The following is a 27,558-nucleotide window of genomic DNA, read 5'->3' on the forward strand; positions in this document are numbered from 1 at the left end:
AATCTCATACGGACAGACAGGCATGAGAGCAGAAGGAAAAGTGTCTAGAGGAACAGAGGGGACTAATGTGGAGGAGGGGAAGGGAAAGGTGATGGGGAGTAGGGGGGAGACATGGTAGAAGTATGAGAATGGGCTTACATAGCCAGTTTAATAAACAACAATAAGCAGGCCAGCCTCTTTCACAGCAGCCATCGTTCTTCCATATTCCCACAGAACTCATGGCTAGAACTCACCCTCTCCTGTCCCATCACAAACTGCGTCACCCTACTACAAATTCTTCAGGTTACCACTGATGCCAGGAATAGACTTCCTTTCTGGATTTGAGGCCTTGAACTAGCACAGAGGGAAGGGCACTAGGCACTGCATATTTCATTAATGTTGAATGATTTGTTGTCTGCATGAGCCAATGACCCAAATTCATGTCCTCTGCTTAAAAAAAAAAAAAGGAAATTCAAAATATACTATGGTCCCTTAAGGCAGCCTATCTACAGAAGCCTTTCTCATCTAAGATCTAAGAAAACTTCTGTAGATAATCCTTCCATCCAATGTCCCTATTGCCCATTCTAAGAAGTGTCACCGTATCTCTTTCCCATGTGGAGCCGTGACAGCATTGGAGGTTGAGGGGAGAGTTTTAGATTTTAATTCTTACTTCACTATTCACCCTTTGTTGAAACCAATCCTAACGCATTGCATTTTAAAAGCACAAATTGAAAAGAGTTCTCGGTATCCCTCGGCACTGAGATAATGACTCTCACTGATGAGGGTCTGCCCTGCATGTTCCTTGATCTCAGGAGCATTCGGGGAAAGCTGGGCTTGTTTAATTCTCTCGGAGGAAACTGGTCCAAACTAAGGGAGTCTCCCAAAGTCTCCTAATTGGCCCATGACCTTTACTTTCTGGGGAAAGCCTCACATCCTGTCAGAGTTCATCGTCACTGTCAACATGACAAGATTCAAACTGGAAAGTCGACCCTCAGTGTTGAGTGAGTGGCACCATCCCATGGGCTGCCATCACAGAATCAATAAAAAGGAAGAATAGCAACAATTATAATAATTAATAGGAAAAAATAAGCTGAGCACAGCATTCATCACTCTCTACTTCCTGACTGGGGATGCAAGGTGACCAGCTGCTTCACGCTCCTGCGGCCATGATGGACTGTGTCCCTTTGAACTGTGAGCCAAAAGAAGTCCTTTCTTCCTTACGTGGCTTTTGTCAGGTATTTTGTGGCAGCAACAAGAAAAGTAAACTCACTTGAAAAACTCCCTCCATCCCACTTAGAGATTGATGTTGGAGAACTTCTCCTCTGAGAAGACTGGCCACTGGGGCCAGCACCCAATCAAAAGGCCCTATGAATGAGGTCATCACTGGGTCTCTTCCTCTGGAAGGTTCTATTTGCTTTATCCTGCCATCACACTGCTTCTGAGATGACACGAGGCTTTCAAAATGCCACCCGGGCAGAATGAGCGCTGCAAGGAAGTCCTATGCACTCAGCTCTGTCCTCTCCCACCATTTTTCTCAAGAGTGTGCACTCAGTTCACATCTCCGTCACCAGGGCCAAGAAGCATGGCATAAGTGAATGTCTTTTCATGTCTTTTCACACACACACAGAGAGAGAGAGAGAGAGAGAGAGAGAGAGAGAGAGAGAGAGAGAGAGAGAGAGAGAATCCTTAGTACAATGGCCATAGTTACAAAGCTACTGTCCAAACTTTTGCATCCTGGGAGCCATCCCCCCACACTGGGTGAATCCTGAAGTGTCCCTATACAGATAAGGGCATTATAGAAGCTGTGGACCACAAAGTGCCTTTCAACCGGAGCCTTTTGGCTCCATGGTATGGAGAAGCCACAGACTCAACTCTTAAAATAGACACTCAAAATACACTTAATAAATAGTCCCTTTAGGAACGGAGGCACCCATCCAAAAGAGCCATGCTCAGAAGCCTCTTTCCCTTCCTCTTTCCATGACTTCTTCTCCAGCTGGGGGTTCAGAGACATTATCTCATCCTGGGGCTTTGGTGGTGACAGACAGGTAACAGGGAGAACAGACTGCTTTCCATTGCTCAACTGCTGAAGTCAGAAAAGGCAGTGGCCATGTTAAAGGTACACAGGAAGCCAAGGAGAAATCCCCCTCCGCCATCCCAAGTCCACTGTGCTGCTCTGTCTGTCCCAGCAGTAAAGCCAAGCTTGCCCTTGACACTTTGGTTTGGCTGCAGAATGCTGAATCCACACAGAGGAAGACGTTCTTCTCGGACTCTGCGTGCTGAAATGTGAGAATTACCTCTGCTCACTCACTCCCACCCCCTTCCTCCTGCCTACTCAAGTTCTACCACATTCACTTTCAGCGGCTGCCAGGTGAAGCCCTGGCCAGCACCTTGTCTGATCACATGCCTTTTCAACGTCGTTGGCACACACCGCAATTGATCCGGCAGACCAACTCCTCTTGGAAAAGGCCAGATTCAGGTAAGCCCCAGAGGTGGAGCCGTTAGAGGTGGCTGGGAGTTCACTGTGCACATGAACCAGATTCTCAGTGATCTTGTAAATAATGCATCACAACAATAAAGACAGAAATAGGGGAGTGCTTGTGTGCCACACATTCCCTTCAGCACTTTCATGCATCCTTCATTTGATAAGAACATCCAAAGATGTACCAGCCCCTCTCCCACCACAGCTGGCCTCCCATTCACAGCCTGCAAGGCACATACTGCCGCCCGCCTCCCCTTTCCACTAACCACCTCCAGCTACAAAATGCAAGGCCATCCGCTGGACCCTAGATATGGTTCTGCTTCTCAACTTGACAAGACCCAAGGCCTTTCACAAAGGCTCCAATGAGGTGACTGACGTCTGGTTTCGTCAACTCTAAGTGAATAATTAATACTTGCCAGTAAAGAAATAGACTCATTGTTATGGTGGCCACATGGAGGCTACAAAAAGGCCATTTTGTGAAGCTCTTGGTGGAACCCTGGGGCTAACAGTGGCCCAAAGAAGCCCCTTTGAGCACGGAGGCTGAGGCTGAGATGTGAGGACAGGAGCCCTATACTGTTTTCCAGCAACACTGCTCCCAATGCTAATTAGCCTGTTGCCTATTCAGTACCTAATTTAGCTTTCAGGTCAGTGACAGCCTCAGAGGCCCACTGAACACAGAGGGGGCACAATAATCAGAGGGTACGTGTTCTGTTACCGGGGCCCTCTACTCGCTGTTAAATCGCTGCTCCATGTGATCTGATTTGAGCAAAAGTCTCCAAACCTAGACAGCTGTATACCCCCACCCTTGGCCTAATGCCTAAATCATGCTTATCCTTTCCATTTTCCACCACAGAGTGAACAAGGCAGTCTTGGGTTCCTATACAACCAGTCAGATCTGGCCAGGAAATATAATAAAGAAGCTTAGTGAGCTAATGCCACTGGCCTGGGGCTCAGCAAGCAGAAGTACCCAGAGGTGCTGGCTTTGTATGCCCTAGCATGCTGTTTGTGGCTTTGTAACCGTCGGGGCAGATGGCAGCTAGCGTCAGGGAGGAACTCTCTATGGGAAAATTTCACACCCCACAAGTGGAGACTGGTGATCAACAAAAGCCTTCTGGTGACACTAACCCCTGACCTATTGCTCACAAGCTCTCTCTCTCTCTCTCTCTCTCTCTCTCTCTCTCTCTCTCTCTCTCTCTCTCTCTCTCTCTCTCTCTCTCCACTCCTGCCCACCAGGCCAAAGCAACCCTGACTGAAAATGAAGCTGACATCTGCTAGATACTGTCATTCTGGTGACAGTATCACTCCCACATCTAGCTTCCATCTGAAAGTCAACCATTAGCGATACCAAATATTTTGACTTCAGCTCTGTATCCTATTAAAATGTCTCCTATCCTCATCGTCCTTTCTGATCCCATGACTTCTGAGGAACCTGCTCTGCATCCAATGGGAAACCCTTTTGTATTCAGCTCTTCAAGATAAACACCACTCACTGGCTCCTCTCTCAAGCAAGTTGGACAGGAGAGAAGGAACACACAGATCACTGCATGGGGTGGGGGGAGGCTCCAGAGGGGGCATGGTGGTGGGGACAACTGCCTTCAAGGACTTTACAATCCTGACTATAGATATGAATCTATATTTTCGTCCTCCAACAAGGGGGTGGTGCATTGAGTGCTAGGCATGGGTTCTAGCAGGGCCTGTGCCCAAGAGTAAGGATGGTCACTTCTTGCCCTAAGGGGAGGTGGGCAAGAGGTAGAAATGGTAGTTTCCGAGCCAAGAGATCCTTGACTGGGGACCCTGTCTGCAGTCTGCTCCCCAAGTCTTCCTGCCCAACCGTGGAACTCTGGGCACTAAGAAACTGGGCAAGCCAAGTTCAAAGTCAGGTTCCCTGGGCTGGGAAAAGCATCTGGACAGCCGCGTTAGCAAACCATCATTCGTTTGGACTATACTCCCTGCCCCCACTCTGAAGCATAGGCCACTCCTTCCCTTCCTGTGCACACAGGAGGGTTTACCTCCCTGGGGGTGATATAGCCATCTCCCACAACAGTCAGGTGGGTAGCTACATATGAAGGAAACCTTGTCCCCCAGGATTCCGTCACCCTACCTCCTCCCTCCCCCACAGCCAGCTGGGGAGAGAGGTGCCAGCATAGGCCAGAAAGCTTCGAAGCAGGTCAGCCATGCCTCCTGGCTCATCAGAGTCCTCCTCTCTCAAACCGCGCCGCCGCTGCGGCCCCGGCTCCGCCCGGCTCCGGTTCACCGGGGGCGCCCAGTATCCCATTGCCTAGCAGCCGGGCCCAGGAGGCTCTCGCTGGCCTTGGTGGAGTGATGGTGGCCGCGACCGCAGAGGCGCGGACCTGCCAGAGATTTGCGGTACCTGGACACAGGGATGTGGCCCCCGCCTGGCTCGTGACCCCTACAGGTGCCCCTGGTCCTCGAGACTATCCCTGTCTCCCCTTGGTGTGGGCGGCTCCGGCCCAGGCCACGCACCTGCTGCTGCTGGGGCCGCCGCGGGGAGCTCCGTGCTGTACCGGCGCCTCCTGGGAGATGCTCCCTGCCCAGGGCGCGCGGTACGTTGGAAGGGAGCAGGGGCAGCGCCGGGCCTGCAGCTGGGCCTCCAGGGACCCGGGGCCGCGCAGCCTCGGGCGCCAAGCCAAGCGCCCCCAGCGGGCTGGGAGAAGTGGCGCCCGCCCCTCGCGCATCCTCAGGAGCGCATCCTCCGCCGAGGCAGCATTTCGGTCCCCGCATCAGCCCCAACATCTCCAAGGGTCCCTTACCTGGGTCGGTTGCAGGTCCAGGGGAGGGGCCCGAGGCTACCGCAGGGCCCCGCGCCGGGGCGCAGGATGCTCAGCCCGGCTCCGCCGCTTGCGCCGGCCACCGGCCGCGCCCCGCCCGCGGCCCCGCCCCTCCGCCCGCGGCGGCTCCTCCCCTGGCCACCGTGCCCGGCCCCTTCGCCGCGGCTGCTGTCACACAAAGAGCCGGAAATGGCTGCGGCGAGGGGCTCCCCGCGCACCCCTAACCTGCAACCTCCTGCTCCCAGTGCCGCGCTGGACTCATACCTTCCTGTTTCAGAGCGTTCAGCTTCCCGACTCTGGAGGTGGAGAAGGAGGGACGACTTCTCTGCTGCTGCCTCCATCACCAGCAACACCTGCCACCCCAGAAGGAAGGAAGCGTCGGCTCCATTCGCAACTCCCCAGTGTCAAATTATTTTCAAGTAGTCATTTCTCCACCACATCTTTATCGACTGCTTGTTTTGTTCCAAGCATCTTGTCCAGAGCCAGATGTGCACTGGTGTACAATAGAGCTCCTTGCCCGCTTGGAGATTTTTCCTCTGCCAGCGTTAACTGACCTAGCAGAGGCCCAATGACAGCTGGGAAAGCCAGCTAAAGAAGGGAGCAGGCTGAGCTAGGGTTGAGCCCTCCCACTGACTGAGCTTGCTCCTTAGTGCTCCCTCCACCTGAGGTCAAGAATAATTTCTCCTAGGACCCGAGGCTCAGAGAGAAAAGGCGCTTGCTGCTAAGCCTGTTAACCTTAGTTTGATCCCCAAGAGTACCAGGATAGAAGGAGAGAGACAACTCCTGTAAATTGTTCAATGACTTCCACCCACATGCACACACACACACACACACACACACACACACACACACACACGTGCGCACAATCAATAAATGTAATAATTTAAAAAGAAAGAGACACCTCCTACTTTTCCATTTCTTAGAGTAGAATTCTGCAGCTATCATATATTTTTTAAGTAGGGGCCCATGTCAACCTCCTTCAGGAAGAATTGCCTTGTGGACAAAATCGTGATATGAGGACTTTGAGGCAAACCTAGGAAGAATCTGAGGGACAGGCACCTTTTATTTTTTTTTTCCTTAGATGCTGCCCAGGGTTCTTCAAGGAATCTGAACTCTTTGCGATGCAGCCTGGAGGCCTTTAGATAGGAATGAGGCAGGTTGCATTCAGTCCTGACCTGTAGACATGCCAGCAGGGTGCTGCTCTGCTTGGGAGATGCTGTTATACCTGCAATGAAGAGAATGGTGGTTGACATGGGTACCTCTTAGGGAAACTAATTGGGAAGTACTTGTGACACTGGAGTATGTCTGTAGAAATAAGAAATGAAGTCTTGGGTCAAAGGAACCTTCTGCAATGCTTGTTAGAGTTCACAAATTTGGACTTACCCAGTTGTTCCCTATAAATGGCTATTGATGGAGAAACCGCTTTATGCAAGTCTCAGGAAAGTACTTGAGAAGACTTTGTTGATCTCACATGCTTTCCCAAATGCTCAGAATTCATGATCCTTTGTGGTTTGATGTTACACCACTCATCTAATTTAAATTGCTATTTCAGAAGTGATGACTTACATATATAGAGACACATACTTTTTTTTCCTCTCTGATGCCATGTGAGAAAGCTGTGGGGGTGTTTGTGGAGGATGGCTTTAAAAACAGAACTCAGGTTTCTTTTTTATTATTATTCATTTTCACCAGGATCCTCTGCTTGTTCATAGAAGAGAAGCAGCATGGACTTTTACAGTACTGAATCAGAAAGCCAGAGGCTTGCCTTTTTGTTTGAGTTTTGCAACCAACTGAAGAGTGGTCTTGGGCAAGTTTTGCCCCCTCACCCCTCTTTCCCCATCTATAAATTTAACTAGCTCAGCTACACTTCAAAATCCCTCTGCATGTAGAGAATTACATGAGTTAAAACAGAGGGCATTTCCTTCTCAGAGTGAGGGTGCATCCTTGGTGCCACATTGCCCTTGGGTTGGAGCCCTAACTCTGTAGCAGCCTAGTAGGGACCTCATGATCTATGATCTATAAGGATTCTTCCCATGTGAACGAATTTGCTCTGACTCAGAGAAAAGGAACCCCCTTTAGTTCCCCAAATTTGATGTGTTCTGTCTTCAGTCTGACCCTTGCACAAGCTAAGCTTCTTGCTCGGAAGGTTCGGTTCTCCGGTTCCGTCCCTCTTCTACACTTTCTCCTAGGTCCTCTGCTTGACTTTTGCTTATCCTTTTGGTGTTTCCTTAGCTGTGACTTCTCGCAAGCTGCTTCCTTGGCTGGCTTAGGTATGGAGTCACTGTTCATGCTTCTGTCTCTCCCGAGTTATCCTTCCAGTATTCCGTTTACTGTGTCAGAGCTGTGTCTACATTTGCCTGTATCCTTCCGTTAGCTTCATCTGAGAGACCGAGGATGTCTCTGTCTTGCCTCTGGAAGTATCCTCAGAGCCTGGGACTGAGTCTGGAAAATAACACGAGTTCAGAAAAAAAAAATGGGTTGAATAAACATCTCAAGGTGAACCCTGAAACTTTGCCGTTAATTAAAATTTGTAGCTCTCTGTCTGCTCCTCTCAGATTTCCTTCATATCTCAGTTCAGTCAGTAGCACCAGCAGTGAGAAGCCTGGGGCTATTGGGTGAGAACTGCACTGCGGTCTGCGAAGCCACAGCTTATGTATTAGGGTTCCATGCATGGTAACCGCGCTTGCTTACAGAAAAGTGTCACATCACTGAGGCTATGGAGTCTCCATGGAAAAACCATCACCAGACACTGCTTCACGGCCACCAGTGGTGGAGGAACTCGGATGGGAAGACATGGCATAGTAACTATTACCCAGTGCATCGCCTCATTTAACCATCACAATTACTAGGCGAATACCACCATGTGTCTCACTCTATAAATGAAGCAGAGGCCAGTAAAGGAGCTTGCCCAAGGTAATGAAACCAAACCTATGCTGTCTGCCACAATGGCACACTTCACTTCCTGTTCCCAGAGAAAATCCTCTATACAGTTATTCCAAAAACATGCTTTAAAAAAAAAGTTTATTTATTATGTACACAGTGTTCTGCCTGCATGCCAGAAGATGGTACCAGATCTCATGTGGTTGCTGGGAATTAAACTCAGGACCTCTGGAAGGTCAGCCAGTGTTCTTAACCTCTGAGCCATCTCTTCACCGCCCCCCCATACACAAAACCATTCTTAATGTACATTGTTGGTCTACAGTATATTAAAGCTAAAGTATAACAGAGCTGATGAGATGGTTTAGTGGGTGAAGGTGCTTGATGCCAAGCCTGATGGTTTGAGTTCTATCCCTGGGGCCCACATGGTAGAAGAGAACTGACCTCCATAAATTGTCATCTGACCTTCACATGTGCACACGACACACATGCATGTGCCCACGAACATACATGCAATAAGTAAATGTAATCAGCGAGGGATTTTCTAGTAAGGAAGAGAAAAGGGGGTGTAAGTGGCAGCTGGAGACAAAGCTGAGTATCATTTGAAACAGAAAAAGAAACAACACTGTGTACTTACGACATAGCACTTCATATTTCGTTTATGCATTCACGTTGCTAGCAGGCAAAGAAATGTTTCCTAATCAGTTACGTAATTTAGATTGGTCACTATATAATGTTCCACATTGCTTCATTTTCTGGATGGGACGCCCAGGAAGGGGAAAGGTCACAGAAGGGTGGCTGGTCCCGGACCCTAGATCTTTCTCTAGGGAAGTAGGTTGCTGTGGTCTCTCTTAGGCTCCAAAAGTACTTGCTAAAGAAAACGTCCACCTTTCACCCGACATTCATTAGCTGCTTATTTGGAGCCAGCCCCTGTGCCAGGGCTTTTGTGTGGATGGGCTCCTTCCATGCTCACAACATTCTCAGATGCAGCTCTGTATGTTACAGCTGGAACTTTAAGGACTTGTTTTATGGTTGAGACATTGCTACTCCACCCACCCGGAGAAGCACGCTTTCTCTCCCTGCTGTATTTCTGTCTTTGTGTTTGTTTCTGACGCATCATGAGACCTAACCTCCCTTGAAGATCAGGCCTTGATGGGGAAGAAGATTTCATTTTTATTTAAACAAGTCCTGTTTACCATAGTTGCAGATAATAACTAAAAAGAAGGGTATTACAGAACCCGAAAGCGAAACCCAGCCACAGTCCCTGGTTCTCTTGCACCCTCGTAGGCCTGTGGCTCCATAATCCTGTCACAGAATGGTTGAGAGCACTGGGGCTTGGAGATAGCCAGGGTTGACTTGAAGGCCCCGTTCTTGGACTTACTAACTGTAGGACCGTGAGTGATTTCCACAGCTCATTAAGCTCTGTTCTCTTTCTTTGTAAAAATGGGAAGATCTTACTGTACCCGCCCCTCAGGCGCTCGTGAATGGTAAATGAAACAACTCCTATAACAGGTTAACTAAGCAGGGTCTGGCACATGGGAAATGTCCAAGAATGGAGGCTAGTGTGGCTGCTGTCAAATGTGGACCGCAGTTTGAATGATCTCTAAAGAGGACGCAGGACTTTAAGTTTCGCATCCAAACTCCGCGACCCAGGAGTGTGTCGGGAACCTCTCTGAGCCCGTTTCCTCCTCTGCGACACCTGCTCCTGATATTACCCCACAGAGGCTGGGAAGATCAAACAGCCCTCGGCCCAAACAGGAAAGCAAGCAAATGTTTGACTTGTTTGTCTCAGTTTGTGGGCACATCTACCCCCAAATCGGTCTTTGAGAAACAGGAAACTCTATAGCAGCTCTGAGGGTGTAGAGGGATGGGAGTGGGTCATCAACCAAGAGGCTGAGGAATCAGAATCTGCCAGGCTTCTTCAACAAACTCTCACGTGATTGTGGCTGCGTGCACCTGACATAGAACCATAGTAGGTGTCTTGGTCACTGTTCTATTGCTATGAAGCAATACCGTGACCATGGCAACTCTTTTTTTTCAAGACAGGGTTTCTCTGTGTAACAGCCTTGACTGTCTTGGAACTCAATTCACAGACCAGGCTGGTCTAGAACTCACAGAGATCCACCTGCCTCTGCCTCCCGAGTGCTGGAATTAAAGGTGTGCACCACCACCACCTGGCTACGGCAACTATTATAAAAGAAAGCATCTAATTGGGGGGTGGCTTATAGTTTCAGAGGCTTTGACCATTGTCCTCATGGCAGCAGAGATCTGGCACAGGCTTTTGACACATCAAAGCCCACCCCCAGTGACACACCTCCTTCAACAAGGCCACACTCACTCAAGGCCGAGCCTCTTAATCCTTTAAAGAGTTCTACTCCCTGGCAACTATGTAAGCATTCAAATATATGACCCTATGGGGGTCATTTTTATTCAAACCACCACAGTAGGTGAACAGACACACGTGTGAAACGAATTATCTCTACACTGCTTCTAACAGTATCTGCATAATTCAGTTGTTCGATAAGTCAAAGCTGTATTATTTCTTTTCTTTTCTTTTTTTTTCTTTTTTTTTTTTTTTTTGGTTTTTCGAGACAGGGTTTCTCTGTGTAGCTTTGCGCCTTTCCTGGAACTCACTTGGTAGCCCAGGCTGGCCTCGAACTCACAGAGATCCACCTGCCTCTGCCTCCCAAGTGCTGGGATTAAAGGCGTGCGCCACCACCGCCCGGCCGCTGCATTATTTCTTGGGGGGAATCTTTTCTAAAGAGCTTTTATTTACCTTCCCGACAATTCCATGCATGTCCATGGTGCATTCTAACTACTGTCACCACCCTCTTTTATCTCCTCCTGTCCATCACTCCTCCCCTTCCCTACAAGTCTCTTCCCCACATTCATGTCTTTATGTTTTGTTTTGTGACCCACTGAGTTGAACCAGGGCTATCTGGGTGACCACAGGCTTGGAACTATCCATTGGACCCCTCATGCACTTCCTAACGGACACATAACTGAAGCTAAAATCTAACGGTAGCCCACAGTTCAGCAGGGAATGCCAAGCAGGCCCCTCTCCTGGGAAGAATCTTTTCTATCAGTTCTTTGAGACTTTCCTACAATGGATTTTGATCATAATCACCCTTCCCCCAACTCCACCCACATCTACCCCCTTCCCTCCCACCCATTTTGGTCTTTGCCCATCAAGACCAATTTCTGCTACCTATGCACTCTTGGATGTATGGCCTTCCCCTGGAACACAGGAGCAATATGTAAAAGTGTTTAAAACTCTCCCTCTCCCGGCAGCTATCAACGGCCAATAGCTTGGGGTGGGACTTTATGTCTACTTCCCTGCTCTATGCTGGGCTTTGGTCTGGAATGAGCTTGCATGGGGCTTGTGCATGCTGTCCTAAGTGCTGTGAGTTCATGTGTGTAGCTGTTATTCTGTCCTATGTCCAGAGGCCACTGTCCTGCCTTAGTCACCTCCAGCCTCTGGCTCTTACAGTCCTTCCACCACGTCTTCCACAGTGATCCCTGAGTCTTGGGAGGAGGGAACACAACAGAGCTATCCCACTTGGGGCCGAGCATCCCACAGTCTCTTATTCTTTGTACCTTGGCCGGTTGTGAGTGTCTGTGTTAACCATCATCTACTGCAAAGAGAAAGCTCTGAAGAGAGCTGGAAGATGCATTAACACGTCTCTGCACCATGTGGGTAGGCTAGAGGGCTCCTGGTGGGAATGGGTCTGAGTCCCTGTCAAGTAGCTGCAGGGTGACTTGGATGGGGGGTGGGGTTGGATCTTGATGCCATTGTTTAAATACTCAGACACCCACCCACATCCACATAGTGCTCCCATCACTCTTGATATGGTGGGTCTAGGGAGTAGGCTTTGGTGCACTAAACCTCCAGTACCTCCTTCAAGGCCATTGCAAATTAATATGAATTTTAATCTCAGAATACATGCTTCCCATGAAGATACAGCTTCCTCTCTAACCATATTACTCATTAGAGTTCCTGGATATCTTCTGTCTCATCCTTAAAATGGTGGGACTGTGTGTTGGGAGATTCAGGGAGAAGGGGCCCTGCAGGAAGAATCCCGAGGAACACAAATCTGTTTGTTCAACCTCCTTTAGAACTTTCCTACACGATATATCATAGTCAGGGACCAAGCCCAGAACTGAGTCCTAGACACAGCCCAGTGGAGTGCCATGTTTTTCTTCCCATGCCTAAGGGCCCATAGAGCAGGAATTGATTCCTGTGATGGACTTGGGCATTTGTGAGCCAAGACACATCAAATGCCCAACACACCCAAACCCTGATAGCCAAGCTTGCAACCCAGAGGAGTTTTAAGAGGAGTAACTACTTATTACTGTCAGCAATGACAGAGGAACTTTGACTCACAGTAGCTGCTTGTCACCCACACAGCAGACAATGAGTGAGTATGACCAGTGCCTGGGCACTGTGAGCAAGTACCAGTTTTTCTCTTCTGTCAACTTTGCCTTCTCAATTCAACTCATTCCACTGCTATCAGAAAGTATTTTAAATGCAAATTTGATCCTCTGTTCCTGATCAATGAAGTTTTTACCTAGAAAGTGAAATTTCACCTTCCTGGACTTTTAAAATATGCCCAGTTTTATTGTTTGTTTCAATGTAGCCACTGCTGGTCATTCTCACCTTCCAATAGCAAATATGATTGCAAATGTTTGTGTACACACACACACACACACACACACACACACACACACACACACACAATTAATACTCCAGAAATAATGAACTAATTAACAACTTCCCAAAATATTCTATCCCCTCAACTTGCAAAATACTCCTATTAGTTCGGCCCACTTGCTTCCTACAAATACCTGTAATTTATCTCCCAAACTAAACCAGATGTTATATTCTCTATGGGAATGCTTCTTAAAGTTAGTGTGTATTACTACTGCCTGGATCTGGTTAAAATGAAGATTTTTTCAATAGGTAGAGATGAAGCCTTAGACTCTGCTCATGACCTGGCAATGTTGCTGCTGGCCCTTAGATGACAGTCGGAGAGATGAGGTGCCAGGAAATTTCGCCCCGGTCATCCTTGCTCAGACCAATTTCATCACTTTTCCCTAGAGTCTTCTCTGCTAGACAACACTTCCATTGTTGTCTTAACTGCTGCATTCTGATCTTACTTGATTGTGTGTCTGACTTCTCAGTTAGGAGCCTCTAGACTTCTTAGTTACTGCGAGCATCTGGTCTCCCCGCCCCCCGCCGGAGCTCAGGACTGAACCCAGGGCAAGCGCTCTGCCACTGAGCTAAATCCCCAACCCCTCTGTGAGCATCTGTACCCTGTGCTGAAAAAAAACCTTGATACTGTGTTGGGTGCATGTGACATGCCACTGAGGGTTAGGTAGTTTTGACTTGTGAAATACAAAACTTAGGTCTCAAAACAAATGGCTAACTGGGGTGCCTATTCAACACACCAAAGAGGACCTGGTCACCAGGTTCTCCCAGCATCCCTCAGTTTCTACCTGCTACAGAATATGGCTGGCATTAAACTTCTCCAGCCCAGTGGTTGAGCTGCCCTTCCCTATAGAATCCAGCCATTTTGGTTACCCCGCCCTTTTTCATCTACTCTTTATTTTCCTGTTCGCCCCTCTCCCTCCCTGTCTCCTCACACGGCCCTGCTCAGGGTCATGTCCACTCTGGACTCTACCAGATGTCCCTGCTTCCCCTCTCGCTACTCATATCCCTCACATCTACAATAAACCTTCTCCTTCACCATACTAAGGAGCAGTCATGGCCTCCTTTTTCTTTCTCTCTTTTTCATTCAGAAACCATGTGACTATTTTTATTTAAGCAAACATTAAGGTGTCAGCAATTTGGAACTCAAGCTACAGACCCTATAATTGCAAAACATATAGCTTTATTTTTGCCATATGCAACTGTTGACTTATAGCCTCTAGAGTGTTAGAATTCCTAGCCACTCCCCCAGCTACATGATTACACATGCGCTGTCCAGTAGCCAGGCAAGATGCTTAGTCTTCCCAGGGTCTATGTAATCCATGCACTGTATGATCACATAATTTTTGAGCAGCGCGATCATGTAATCTATGCACATGTGTGGTATAGCTACGCAAACCCATATGCGCATGTACGGGAATGGGGGTAGGGGGGACCTATAAAAGTGGGTTCCATCTATTCCTTCCCTCTCTTTCTGCACGGTCATTCCACAGGCCGATGCACATTCCCTCTCTATTCCCTTAATAAACTCTTATAGTAGGTTTTGTCATACCTTGTGGCTTTTCAGGCATGGTAAACAGAACCGCTTAATAAATAACACAGAGAATCAGACATAGATGCAGTATTTTTATCTTGAACATGAGCAATAAATACTCTCCTGATCCAGGCATAAATACATAGTCCTAAACATTACAAATTGCAAGATCTACAAAGTACAAACTGGAACCCAAACCTTTCATCAGAGGGATTCTCTGTGAATACAGAGCACCATTTGCAAAAATGTAAGAGAGAAACTAGCAGACAAGAATTCCATCTTCCCATGCAGGACACTGGAGAGGTACACATATGTCTGTCAAAGCTTCTGTGGATCTGAGGTTAAGGAAGACAATACCCCTATGTGGGGGCCAGTCTTCTAAACCACACCACAGACATCTCTCAGTGCCAGTGTTTTTCTTCCGGGTTGAATGTCCCAGAGACTGTCTCTTAATTAAGGGTTCCAAAAAAGAGAATGCACAGTAGGCTTAGAAGTAAACAGGGATGATTGTGGGCCAGTGTAGGAAGATTGTTTTCTGAATGACAGTTTTTATCTGGACACAGTAATTACAGCTGGAAGTGATACACTTGAATCTCAAGCGAGCCAGAATACCACGCGACCTAGAAAGAGGGATCTGCAACTCTGATCATTTCTCTAGGAGCTTTATCTGAACACTGTAGGAGACTCGAGTGTGCCTGGCATCGGGGAATAATCCTGCTCACAAGGGATCCAGCTGGAGGCTGGAGGGATAATTACAGGAAACACTTGGCAGGCATGACCCAGTGAAAGCCCCTTTGAAGCTCTTGTATGAATGGCCTCAGGCAGTGTGACTCTGGAAGGTTGGGGGAAAGAAAGGGTTAATTCTGGGTGGCTTTGAAGTTGTGAACTCACATCCAGGTGATAATGACCATGAAGAGAAGAGCCTATTTCAATTTGGAGGGTCCCACTGCGCCCCCCAGTGGTCAATGTAGGAGCAACATCACTGGGTGGTGCTGTACAGTTTAAGGGCTGACTTCCCTCTCTTGTGTTAATCTGCTCAGCAATCCATTCTCAGTAGGAGGCAGTATTGAAGAGAAATAAGGCTGCTCTGGAGTTATATTTGGGTGGTATTTCAATCTCTGTCCTTCCCAGTTCTGTCACTCGGGGCAGCTGTCTGGCCTTTTGAAAAGTCTGAGTTCCACTTTCTGTAAAACATCAATAATATTGTGTCGTCGGGTTGGTATGAACTGTCATTCTCCCCGAATGGTCTGTAGCTCAGGATATATATGCGTGTGACCCATGTAACTGCCGGTCAACAATAGACATCTTGTGCATTTTGGAAGCACCTCCCAGTTCTCGACTCTATTCCCTTCCAGATAAACTGAACAAGGGCAAAAATTCTCCTTCTTTTGCTAGATCTTGAGAGCCTTGAAGTTTCAACCTTAAAACTGCTAAACTTCCAGGGCCTAAGAGAACCCCAAAGTCTCAAGACACACGGACCAACACAGTGCTGCCTTCTCTTGGTCCAGGTGGGTAGTGCAGAGTGGATGCTGCTCCCGAGAGGCTGCAGTCCCTGCCTCAGCGTTCTGCATGGAACAGGAGACCCAGTCACCCACATGGCTCACTACGAAACAGGGTCATTGGATCAGTAACAACTCAACACCTTGTCTCGTACCTGTTGATTCCCCACCATCATAGGCCAACCTCAGACACACAATGGTCCAGCCATGGGGTTTGAATGGGTCATCCCACTCTATCCACCCAACGGAGCTCTCTATGCCCCATTAAAGAGAGGTGGCAGTGTGCTTTGAAACCTGGTGACATCCGGCCTCGGGCACAAGCAGCCACTCCACCTCATGTGTGGCAGGAAGTTGTGGCTGGCAGCCCCACAGTAGCAGAACTCTCTGGTTAATCACCTCTTGTATTTCTTAGAAAAAGAATGAGGCTTCCCATTCTTCCATCCAAAAATGGGGATATTGTCTTGTTGGGTCAAATGAAAGGTCCCTTGAATATTTGACCTGTGATGAAAACAATAATAAAAAGAAGAATGTGGCCTACACCTGCTTCTCCCTATTGCTTCCGGGAGCAGGCGATGGAGCTTTGAGATAGCATGTGACAAGAGGCTAGGGTGAGGGGTGGACACACAGACACTGCTCAGGTTGTAGTTCAGCCTTCGGCCCAGTGGCTGGTCCTCCAGCCTCTTTTGGGCCGCGGCAGTCATAGCTGCACAGGGGCTGGCACATGGGCCAGGCACCCGTGGGGCTCCTGGGCTGGTGGCAGCTTTTAATGCTCTGGAAAAAGTTGTCCTTTACTCAGGATCTGTGGCTGTGGCTGGTCAGCGAGTTCTTGCTAAAGTCCAGATTCTGCGATTTCAGCCAGCTGATTTAACAGCTGGGAGAAGGGTGGCCGGTCTTCTGGTTTCTGGAGAGTAACAAAGAGATCTCTGTGAGTTCCTCATAGCTGTGTGTCCTGGCTAAGTACAAAGCAGACGCAAATCCAATCGCAGCATCCTCTCTAAAATCTGTCCACACAAGCTTAGAGGCAGGATACCCTTACTGTCCATAATCTGAGACCAGATGATCTAGTTTTAAATTCTCAGCCTCCTTTTTTTTTTTTTTTAAACGGAGATCAAACCTTGACACATAATGCAGGTTATATCCCTAGACACTTAAATCTCAATGCTCCCACTCGTTAGTTGTGTGAAACTGGACAGATGACTAACCCTCTCTGAACATCAGTTTTGCCATCTGTAAAAAGGATATAAAATATAACTCATAGGATTGCTCAGAGAATTAAGTAAATCATGCATAAGATGTATCCTAATATTAGCACTAAATAACAAAAAGGCAACATTGATGTTTCAAGCTCACATAGTATGTATGGATATATATGAGGAAAATATAAAACTCTGATAAATCAGAGATGATTGAGCTCGACACCAGTGCCTTGTCGCTTCTTTATAACGTCATCTGCAGACTCAATGCAATGTGAAGCCAGCCTCCTGGCAAGTGATTTTGTGGTGTCAACGACCTGATTCTGAAACGTAATGGAGAGGCCAGGCTCAGAGAACTAATACAAGGAAGACAAAGAAAAGCGGAGTTGGGGGACTGATACCACTCCACCCCAAGGCTTACTCTGAAGTTAGAGTACTCATGAGAGTGACACTGGTGACAGGATGAGCAGTGAGTTGGGGGAAAGACCCTGACCACAGTAAGCGGACAACACAGCACTGTAACGGCACCCACCCCCCAGGAACCAGCAATCTGAGGAACAGATCATGGGCTGCTCACAAAAAGCAGACCCTGGTCTATCATGGACCTAAAGGTAAAAGACAAAACTACAAGACACGGGATTTGAAGAGGCAAATGGGTGAAATGGGGGAGGCAGCCTTGATTGGGGATGGGAGAGGAGGTCAATAATAGGAAGAGTGACAGTGAGCAACACTAAGGATGTCTGGAAAAAGCCATCAGAAATCATAGTATTTATTTTATTAAAATTATATTCAATACATATAAGACTCTGTGTAGACATATATAGTTTAAAGGTAGTGATACCACTTGGGCTGACAACACTCCCCCCAGCCCCACCAAGAACCCAAATGCTAGGCATGAGAAACTCCCTATAGAGGCGTTGGTTGTGGGAGTCCAAGAGACCCCCACAAACAATATAGACTTGCCGCTGCCCTTGGTTGCCTCCCGAGGGTTAAAGCCAAATGCCTACTGCTGAAGACAGCATGCCCTTCAGACACAGGACCGTGCAGAGCCACGCTGGATCTGACTTGAAGGCCTCCTCCCTTAGGCCTAGCTCTCATTATATTGAAAGGTGCTATGCGATCTTCCCAGGGAAGGAAGCAACTGATGGTCCTACCCAGCTGGGATGCCTCCTGACCACAATGACTTTGAGCACGGCACGCTGACCCTAAGGATACACTAGTGGCACTCATCACTTGGCCGTCACCACCAGCTCTCCTATTAGACTTAAAGACTACTCCACAGGAGGAAACCCCTGCCTGGTACTGGAAACTTACCCAATGCCCTGGGGCTAGTGAGGTCATAGATCCTAGGGAAGAATCTACTACTGCCACTTTATTGAACCAACGTAATTCCTAGTTGCATTCCAAATATCTATCTTTATACCCACAGGTAAGTGTGTGGCTTTCATGCTCATCAAGGCCAAAACCAAAACCATCCGTTTGCAACAGATGGAGGCCATTACAGAAAACCACAAGTGGCCAAATTCTGGGGACAAGTGTACAGCCCCAACTGAAGCACCCATAACACAACTCAAAAACATTGTGGAAGGGAATCAGTATGTTTCTAAGAGCCAGAGGACCAGGAAATCGTTATGAGATGTATCTCTAGAGATGGCAGGGAAGCTTTACCCATGATACCTCAACAATATGGCTGCCTAAACAAGACCTGAAGGAGTATAACACCTGTAGACATGGAATAGACATTCCAATAGACATGGAAGGGAGAAACTCACAGGACCCTGCCCCCAGACTGGGAACCACAAGCAATGAAGGTATGCTGAGAGTGGGAGAAGTGGTCTTCTCCAGGGAGGAGCCCTGTAAGTGGTTTTCCAAGACCAAGTGGTCATCCCTGAAATCTTACATATACAAGTAACATGAAGTGGACCGAGTAGGTTTTGTTTGTGTACACTACACTTGTGTGTGAGTGTAGCTAGCAATCACAATTAAAAATAGGCTATGATTTTGAGAGGGAGCAAAGAAGGAAGTATGGAAGGGATGTGTAGGCATATGCATAATTTTTAAATAAAAAATTAAAGACATTATTAAGATAGTGAAAAATAAACTGTAAATAAAAGGCCTGGAGAAAATATTTGCAAAACATATAATGATAAGGAACCTTGTAAAATCAACTATAGGAAATAAACAACCCTGCTGAATGGTGGCCAAAAGAACTGAGCAGCCACTTCATTAAGAATATTAGAGGTGGGAAATAAACATGAAAATATGTTCAACATGACAAGCCATTAAGAAATGTTAATTAAGGGGCTGGAGAGATGGCTCAGAGGTTAAGAGCACTGACTGCTCTTCCAGAGGTCCTGAGTTCAATTCCCAGCAACCACGTGGTGGTTCACAACCATCTGTAATGAGATCTGATGCCCTCTTCTGGCCCACAGTCATACATGCTGTATACATAATAAATAAATAAATCTTAAAAAAAAAAAAAGAAGAAGTTCAAGGTCATCCTACATGGGAAGTTGGAGGCCAGCCTGGACTCTGCTGTTTCCACTTCCAGGCCTGATGTTTTGTTTTGTTTTGTTTTGGTTTTTAAGGAAAGAAAGAAAGGAAGAAAGAAAGGAAGGAAGGAAGAAAGAAAGAAAGAAAGAAGGAAAGAAAGAAAGAAATGTCAATTAAGACAATAGGAAATATAATTCTACCCTTCCTCTGTAAAACGGGTGGATGTCCAACACAACCAGTACTGATGTATATAAGAAGCCTCAGGACTGAGTGTGGGGGCAGACATGTTTAATCCCTTCAGTTAGAAGGCAGAAGCAGAGGCAAGTGGATCTCTGTGAATCCAAGGTCAGCTGGGTCTATATAGTGAGTTCCAGGACAGCTAGGGCTACACAGTGCCAAACAAAACAAAACAAAACAAACACATCAGAAACACTCATCACTCATCATGGTAAGGATGAGAAAAGGATGTAGGAAGACAACCTGGCAGTGTTTCATGAAACTCAATCACCTTACCATTTGATCCAGTGACAACTCCTAGGCATTTACCCAACTGAGTTGAAGATTTATGTCTATTCGTAGATTCACATAAATGGATCCCTTTGCAGTACACATTTATAGCAGATTTAAGCAAAATTGCTGGAAACTGAAAACTACTAAGATTTCCTTTAGTAAGCACATGAACAAATAAACTATGGTTTGTCCATACAATGGAGTATTATTCAACAATAACAAAATAAATAATCAATAAAAACCAAGAACACACAAAACTATATATGATCCTATAATGGCAGACGTGTTTGTCAAGATCTACTGAACACTGCAGTACCAAAAGTGAACCCTAATGTAATCTATGAACTTTGGTCAACAATAAAGTATCATCAGTGTTTCTTTAAACATGTTTGGAATGAACCAAATTCTTATAAAGTACTTTATTAGCAAAGTAAACTGAGATGGAGGGGAAATATGGAAACTATTTGTACTGAATTTTTCTAGATACACAGAATTCTTAGATTTGTTAGAAATAATTAACAAAGGTAGTTGAGGTGACTCTTTCTTAGAGCAACCCACACCCACACTCTTGGGTGTGCCCTTCCTCAGCATCCTCTCCTCCATGTAACATGTGTGCATAAGATATACAGTAAAGGTGTCTTTTAATGAATTCCACTTCATAAAATAAATAGCTAAAAGAGGCCAGGTGGTGGCGGTACAAGCCTTTAACACCAGCACTCTGAAGGCAGAGGCAGGCAGATCTCTAAGTCTGAAGCCAACCTGGTCTACACAGACAGTTCCAGGACAGCCAGGACTACATAGAGAAACCCTGTCTTGAAACCACACCTCCACAAACAGCTAAAAAGAAAAAAAAATCATTGCCAAATAAATATCAGCTACTATTATTCTTTCAGTATTCAAGATTTCTTTCAATGAATAAGATTTGTTTTGTGTTCCTGTTTATATCTTTATTTCTTTGTTTCTGGTCTTAAATTCTCTGTGAACTTTTTTTTTAATAGACTAAGCATTATTTATCTTGTAAGTCAAAGAAGGGAGGTTTGGAGGAATGCCGGAGGTTAATGGTAAGAAATGGTTAGGACTGAGATTGCACTTGAGACTTTTTGAGATTCTGTCTTGTTGTTCTTCAAGAATCTGAGAGTCTTTAAAAAAGATTATCCCATTTTTGGCTCCACAGTCAAAGAAAATGATGTCAGTATAGTAAAGAAATATATGCTTGCTAATGTTTTTGGTAGCACATTTCACAATAGCTAAGATAGAGAGTATCAACTTAGGTACCCATCAGCAGAGCTATAGTCTGCAAAATGGTTATATATGTGTATACACACACACACACACACACACACACACACACACACACACACACACACACACACACACATAATGGAATTTTATTTGGTAAAAAGAAGAACAAATTCCTGTCATTTGTTGTAATGTGGGTGAAACTGGAGGCTATTACCCTGAGTGAAAGGTCAGGCACAAGAAGAAGTTCGTATTCTCTATTATATGCAGAAGTAAGAAAAGTCAACGTGAAAGCAGAACAGTGATTCCCAGAGGCTGGGAGGCCGGGAAAGGTGGGTAATAAGCACTAAACTGCTCTCAGATAAAGGAGGAAGTTCTCGTGCTGGACGGCCCAGTGGGGAGCTGCAGCCCCCTAGCTGCACGGTATGAGTGGTTAGAAGAGAGGGTCTCACAGGCCCCAAGCATGACACAATGATGATAACAAATGACTTAGACCCTGTCACCCCCATGTTCAGTACACATTGATCACCACATATTAAAGCATCATACTGTACTCCATATGGATGTAAATAAAAACCTAATTATACATCTACACAGATACAAATCCTGCTTGTTTATTATGGTCATCCTTGGTCCTCATCCTCCTAGGACATGTCCTTTCCCTTGTGATAGAGGCCCTGAAAATGTGTGCGATGATACAGGATGGACCACTTCGGATACTCACCTCCTTCCAGCAAAGATTCATGATCTGGTAGATGTGAGAGGAGGCCAGGCGGGGCTTGTACAACCGAAAGCCAGTGCTGATGTCTTCCACGACCTCTGAGTTGCTTCGGTTTTCATATGGGATTTTACCTTCACTGAAGACTTCCCACATGAGCACACCTAGAAGCAACAGTGAGCAGAGCAACAGCTAAGGGCAAAGTGCACAAGTACCAAGGAGACTCATCCAGAAGAGACGGAGTCCTTGGAGTTAGCATTCAAGTTCACCCTGTAGACATCCAGAAGTACAGTATCAAGCCCACTTGAGGCTTTTTGGGCCTTCTCATTTGTTTTTTTTTTTCATTGATTGATTAACTGTTCTATTTTAAAAGATTTATTTTTTACTTAGGTGTATGTGTGTATGTTTATATGAACATATGCCATGTGTGTGCAGGTGCCTAAAGATTCTAGAAGAGACCACCAGATCTTCTGGAGAGGTTGTGAGGTGTATATGAAAACAAATGAATTTATATCTAGACTTGGGTTTCATTTCCAAGCTCTCTCCCTCTACTCCCCTCTCTCCATAGCTATAAATACATAACATCTATGCAAATATCCCAGAATCTAAAGTCTAAACCATTTTTGGCTGTCAGGCATTTTATAAGCGGAATCTTGGACTGTAGAGACTGAGGAGAGCACATCTTCTGGTGGTATGTTACCCCCCTCTGCCATGCATAGGCAGGCTGTCCCAGCTTTGTCTTTATAGTGTACTGACAGATCATGGCCTCCCAGGAAGGAAGGGAGGTTGCTGATGCCCCAACCAGAGCTTTGCAAGGGGTAAGTCCAGAGGACTGTGGGATGGAGTTTCCCAGAGTCTGATCTCCAAACACCCAAACAAAAATCAGCTCCTAAACTTGTTCAAGTGGCAGACCTCTGAACCCCATCCCCAAACCCCTCTCTCAGGGTCACTATCCTGCAAGCTCCTCTGAGGCACCTGAGGACCTGGAAATTCAGAATCTGACTATGAGGAAGACTGCTCAGTATTCCAAGATGCCAGGACTTCTAGGGAGATGTCTTTTGAAAGTGAGTTGTTGCTTCTGAAGCAGTTTTGGGGTGAATGCTTTAATAGGAATCTTCTGAAGCATGGATGAGGCAGAGTTCATACAGGCTACTGATTTGTTCAAGAACCAATTAGGGTAAAAAGCACAGACTTTATATACGGCAAAGCCCCTTGGGCTGAGGCAGGCAGGAGGCTCTCAGGCTGCAGGGTTGCTGTGGTTTGCACACGCTGCTACTGATTTCTTTTCTTTCTTTTTTCTTCCCTCCCTCCTTCCCTTCCTTCCTCCCTCCCTTGAAATAGTGGTTCTCTGTGTGACCCTGCCTGTCCTGGAACTCACTCTGTAGGCCAAGCTGGTCTTGAACTCAAGAGCTCCGCCTGCCTCTGCCTCCAAGGAGCTGGGACTAAAGACGTGAGCAACCATGTTCGGGTGCTGCTACCTGTTCCTGCTCTCCACCTATCTGTCTCTCAACCTCATTCCTGGACTTCCTTCAAATCACGCATCTCAGGAAGAGATGCATTTTAGACTAATCTTCTGGAGAACAGGAGACCATCCCCTGGCTAACATGCTATGATGTCACAGACTCTGTTCTGAGTCTGCAGGTGGAGGTACAGGTAAGGCTAGCTCTCTGAGATCTTTGTGAGGCCCTGCCTTGGCAGTGTCATTAGCCCCAACACCTGTGGAGAGATGGCCACACACGGGCCCTAGCAGTCCTCTGTACTTGTGGACAGTTGTGCAAGAATGATGGCAGAATAGTTTCCTCCTGAGTTGATTCTGTAACTTCTACCCAGTTAACAGAGTAAGAGCCAAGCCCAGAGATGGGGCTGAATTAAGGAATAGATCAGAAAAAGTTCTGGGCTCCTGGGAACGGGCATTCTAAATTGTGAAGAAAATCCCATCACTGGTTCTTATCCTGGGATAGGTGCTTAGCCAGCATCTCTCTCTCTTGTGCCACTGAGCTTTGTGCCCCAGGAAACCTTTCATGCAGAATGGCAAGGTCATCCTGAAGCAGTTTCTCCCCAAAGTTCCCTCTTTACAGCTGCCATCATATCATAGAGTTTATGTGGTACTGTTTCATGCACGCTGTTACGTGCAGAAATATGACTTAGGCTGGCATCAGACCCAGCAAGTCACTTAGCCTTTCCCACATGCTGACATCATCGATCCACCCATCCATTCATTCAGTAGAGCCCACCAACCATAAGTAGAGCCCACCAACCATAACTGCCTTTAGAACAGTTCCTAACTTAGTAACTCCTGTTCTCTGGGCATAGCTGAGTTTTTACACTTTCTGGTCCCTGTCAGGGATACAGCTTCATGAGTATTTGAATGGAGACATCTGTTCAAGAGTTACCTCCTAGGAAGGCCTTTCCAGACCATGCTGGTTAAGACAGACCCTTCTTCTACACTAAATGCTCTCTGTACTGTTGCTCTTTTACTGGATTTCTAGCACCAACGGACCCAAACTTGACTGAATCTTCTATCTGTTAGCGTGTGTGATAGCTGCCTGTCTCCTCTCCTGAAAAGTTTAGCTTCAGGAGGGCAGAACTCTTGCTCCTTAGCACTGTGAGTAGCCCTGAAATATAACAGACACCCAGGAAACCATTGTTGAGTAACAAATGCTTACTGAGGATTAAGCATGAGAATGCAATGTTGGACACAGGATGGTCCTGTCTTCCAAGGCTTCATATTCTAATCTCCAGACTCCTCCAGCTTTCCAGCCCACAGAAGCCAACACAAGACTCTTTCCCCACTATTACCTTTAATTTCTTCTCTGTTTCAAAGATTTCTAGAAACAAATGCAGTAATAATAGCCCCCATTTGAACATTTCAAACTGATCTCACACAGGCCCTCAGTGGGTTCTTTCTCCATACAGGGGCCAGAACAAAGTAGAATTGTTTGCGTCTGAGAAAGAAAGAGCTGGTCCACATTTCCAGATCACACAGGGGTGGGCTAAGGATGACACTCACCAAAGGACCACACATCCGACTTGCTGCTATAACGACTGAAAGAGAACACTTCTGGGGATGCCCACTTCACTGGGAATTTGGTGCCTGTGGAGCTGGTGTACTGATCATCAAGGACGAACCTGGGAAGAGGTGAGGAAGAGGTCAGGACACTTCAGGGCTGCGTGTCGTTCCTGAGAGTCTGCTGAAACCACATCTCTGTGTTACCTTGTCATCCCAAAGTCGGACACCTTGATGACTTGGTTTTCTCCCACCAAACAGTTTCTGGCGGCCTAGAGTAGAGACAGGTAGGCAAAAGAGAAATGAAGCTGTGGTGGATAGCCAGCGGTGGAAGTCTCCCATCATGTTTTCTGTAGTTGTACAAAGGCACTGCAGAGCCCTTCAGAGGTCAAGCATCACCCAAACCCTGCTGAGCGAGCAGGGAATTCAGCAAGCTCGCTGGATGTGCAAGCCCCTTTACCAGGATGAGGAGTTTATCTTCGTTCCTGACTTAGAGAACTGTGCTGTTCATCCAGCGATTCACTGGAATGCCACCTATGTGGTAGGCAGTGCTGGCATTGGGGCCGACTGCAGCGTCTCCCAAGTGACTAGTATGAAAGCGTTCAGAAGCTCATCCTCTTAAAGTTACCCTAAACAGGGGGAGTGCCGGCCACTCTCAGTATCCCAGAAGGTAGTCTTGGAAGAGCCCTGGGAGACAAGAGATTGGTGGGTCTCACACTTGTTCCCAAGGAGACTTAAATGAATATTCATGATCCCCGCCACCACCATCAGAGGTTCTCAGGCTATCTAGTGCAAAACTGTGCTTCAGGTCAAGTGCCCATCAGAGAGAGAAGGGGTAAAGAAAAGGTGGTGTGTATAGACATGGGGGTGAGGGGTGGTGGTTATCCAGCCATAAGGAGGATGAAATGCCATGAGTTCCTGGAAAGTGGGCTGGAACCGGGGATCATCAGGTTAAGTGGAAAACAACCCTTAAGGACAAATAGCATGGTTGTTTTTTTTTTAAATCTCATATATAGTATCTAGATTAAGAAATAAATAAATAAAATGTGCAGGCAGAAGTGGAACTCTTTGTGAAGAAGAAGGGAGCCAGTGAGATCACGGACAAAAGATGGTACAGGAGAGCAGAATATGATCAAAGCATAGGAAAAGTCATAAGGGAATCCATTACTTTGTACAATTAACAAATGTAAATAATACGTTTTACAAAGCAAAACTGTCCTCACCCATGTCCTTCATTTTTTCCAGGGGGAAACTGAGGCACAGGGAAACTAATAAGGAGTGGTTGTAAGTTCCACTTTGGAAGAATGTGAACTGAAACTCAGAGCGCATGTCAGAAGAAGGGCGGGGGTGTAGTTTGGGTCTGAGCACTCCCGAAACACTTCCCTACTAGGGACCTCCTGAAGTGACCAGAGCAAGCAGAAGCTGAGAGGAGGGAAGGCCACATGGGGCGTGTCACTTAGTGATGCTCTCTGAGTCTTGGTAGTGCTACATTTCATGTCACTTAGTGATGCTCTCTGAGTCTTGGTAGCGCTCCATTTCATGTCACTTAGTGATGCTCTCTGAGTCTTGGTAGCGCTACATTTCTGTTCCTTTGCCCTGTACTCGCAGGCGTTGGCCCTGTGCCCCTGCTCATACCAGGTCTCTGTGGATGACGCACGCCTTTTCCAGGTAGGCCATGCCCTCACACACATCCAGGCACATGCCCAGCAGGGTCTCTGCTGCAAAGAGTCCCCGCTGACTTCGCAGGTAATCTGACAGACAGCCGTGTTCCATGAACTCAAACACCAGGCAGATGGGGGCTTGCTCCAGGCACACGCCGTAGAGCTGGACCAGTTTGGGGTGAGAGAGTTTCCTGGGGGGGAAAAAAAGGCAAGAGATAAGATGACCTAAATGCAGTCTTCCAAAAGTGCTGCACATACGTGGCACTAAGGCAGACAAAGTCGCTCGTCTCAGCTCATGGCTTTGAGAACAAAAGCAAACCCCAAACCCAAACCAAAGATGGTCACGGAGCCTGAGGACAGCAGGGCGTCTGCTGGTATGAATGGACAGAGGCCAGTGTGGGCCAGAGGAGAGATGGATGAGAGAGGAGACTGGAGGGCTAGACCATGTAGCAGGCCCTCTAGCTGAATATGTGTGTGTGTGTGTGTGTGTGTGTGTGTGTGTGTGTGTGTGTGTAGGCCAAAGGTCAACCATGGGTGTTCTTGTGGCACTGTCAACCTTCTCTTTTTAAATTTTTTTTTAAAAAAAAAAAACATTTTCCCTCACATAATATATCCTGATTACAGTTTCTCTTCCCTCTACTCCCTCCCATTCTTCCTCACCTCTCCTCCCATCTGGGTCTACTCCCTTTCTGTCTTTCCCTAGAAAACAGACAGGCTTCTAAGGGATAATAATAAAATACAACAGGATAAACCCAAACTAACAGATTAGAGTTGGACATGACAGAAACAGAGAGGAAAGGGCCCAAGCAAAGGCACAAGACTCAGAGACCACTCGTCCGCACACCCCGGAATCCCATAAAAACAGTCAAGTG

The 27,558-nt window shown here is 46.8% G+C and overlaps 2 protein-coding genes across 8 annotated transcripts in view; both read right to left on the minus strand.

Annotated features, from left to right (window-relative positions):
* The window catches only part of Cyfip2 (cytoplasmic FMR1 interacting protein 2), a 120,055-nt gene extending 114,173 nt beyond the window's left edge, over nucleotides 1-5,882 (minus strand). For 2 of the 6 annotated variants that reach the window (XM_006997381.4, XM_042283878.2), the window contains exon 1: nucleotides 5,230-5,357. The gene's annotated coding sequence lies outside the window, so the exon portion shown is untranslated. Of the gene's footprint in view, nucleotides 1-4,942; nucleotides 5,145-5,229; nucleotides 5,358-5,511 lie in introns of those variants that run through there. The other 4 variants (XM_015990491.3, XM_042283877.2, XM_076578209.1 and 1 more) reach the window with 4 other exon arrangements.
* An 8,558-nt stretch (nucleotides 5,883-14,440) lies between these two features.
* The window catches only part of Itk (IL2 inducible T cell kinase), a 64,771-nt gene continuing 51,653 nt past the window's right edge, over nucleotides 14,441-27,558 (minus strand). For both annotated transcript variants that reach the window (XM_006997382.4, XM_042283880.2), the window contains exons 13-17: nucleotides 26,661-26,877; nucleotides 25,233-25,297; nucleotides 25,029-25,147; nucleotides 22,025-22,182; nucleotides 14,441-16,766 (exon numbers count right to left, since the gene is read on the minus strand). In XM_006997382.4, coding sequence (XP_006997444.1) covers nucleotides 16,695-16,766; nucleotides 22,025-22,182; nucleotides 25,029-25,147; nucleotides 25,233-25,297; nucleotides 26,661-26,877 — 631 coding nt within the window. In that variant the 3' untranslated portion in view covers nucleotides 14,441-16,694. The remainder of the gene's footprint in view (nucleotides 16,767-22,024; nucleotides 22,183-25,028; nucleotides 25,148-25,232; nucleotides 25,298-26,660; nucleotides 26,878-27,558) is intronic.

Source organism: Peromyscus maniculatus, chromosome 8, assembly GCF_049852395.1.
Source record: "Peromyscus maniculatus bairdii isolate BWxNUB_F1_BW_parent chromosome 8, HU_Pman_BW_mat_3.1, whole genome shotgun sequence".
NCBI lineage: Eukaryota > Metazoa > Chordata > Mammalia > Rodentia > Cricetidae > Peromyscus > Peromyscus maniculatus.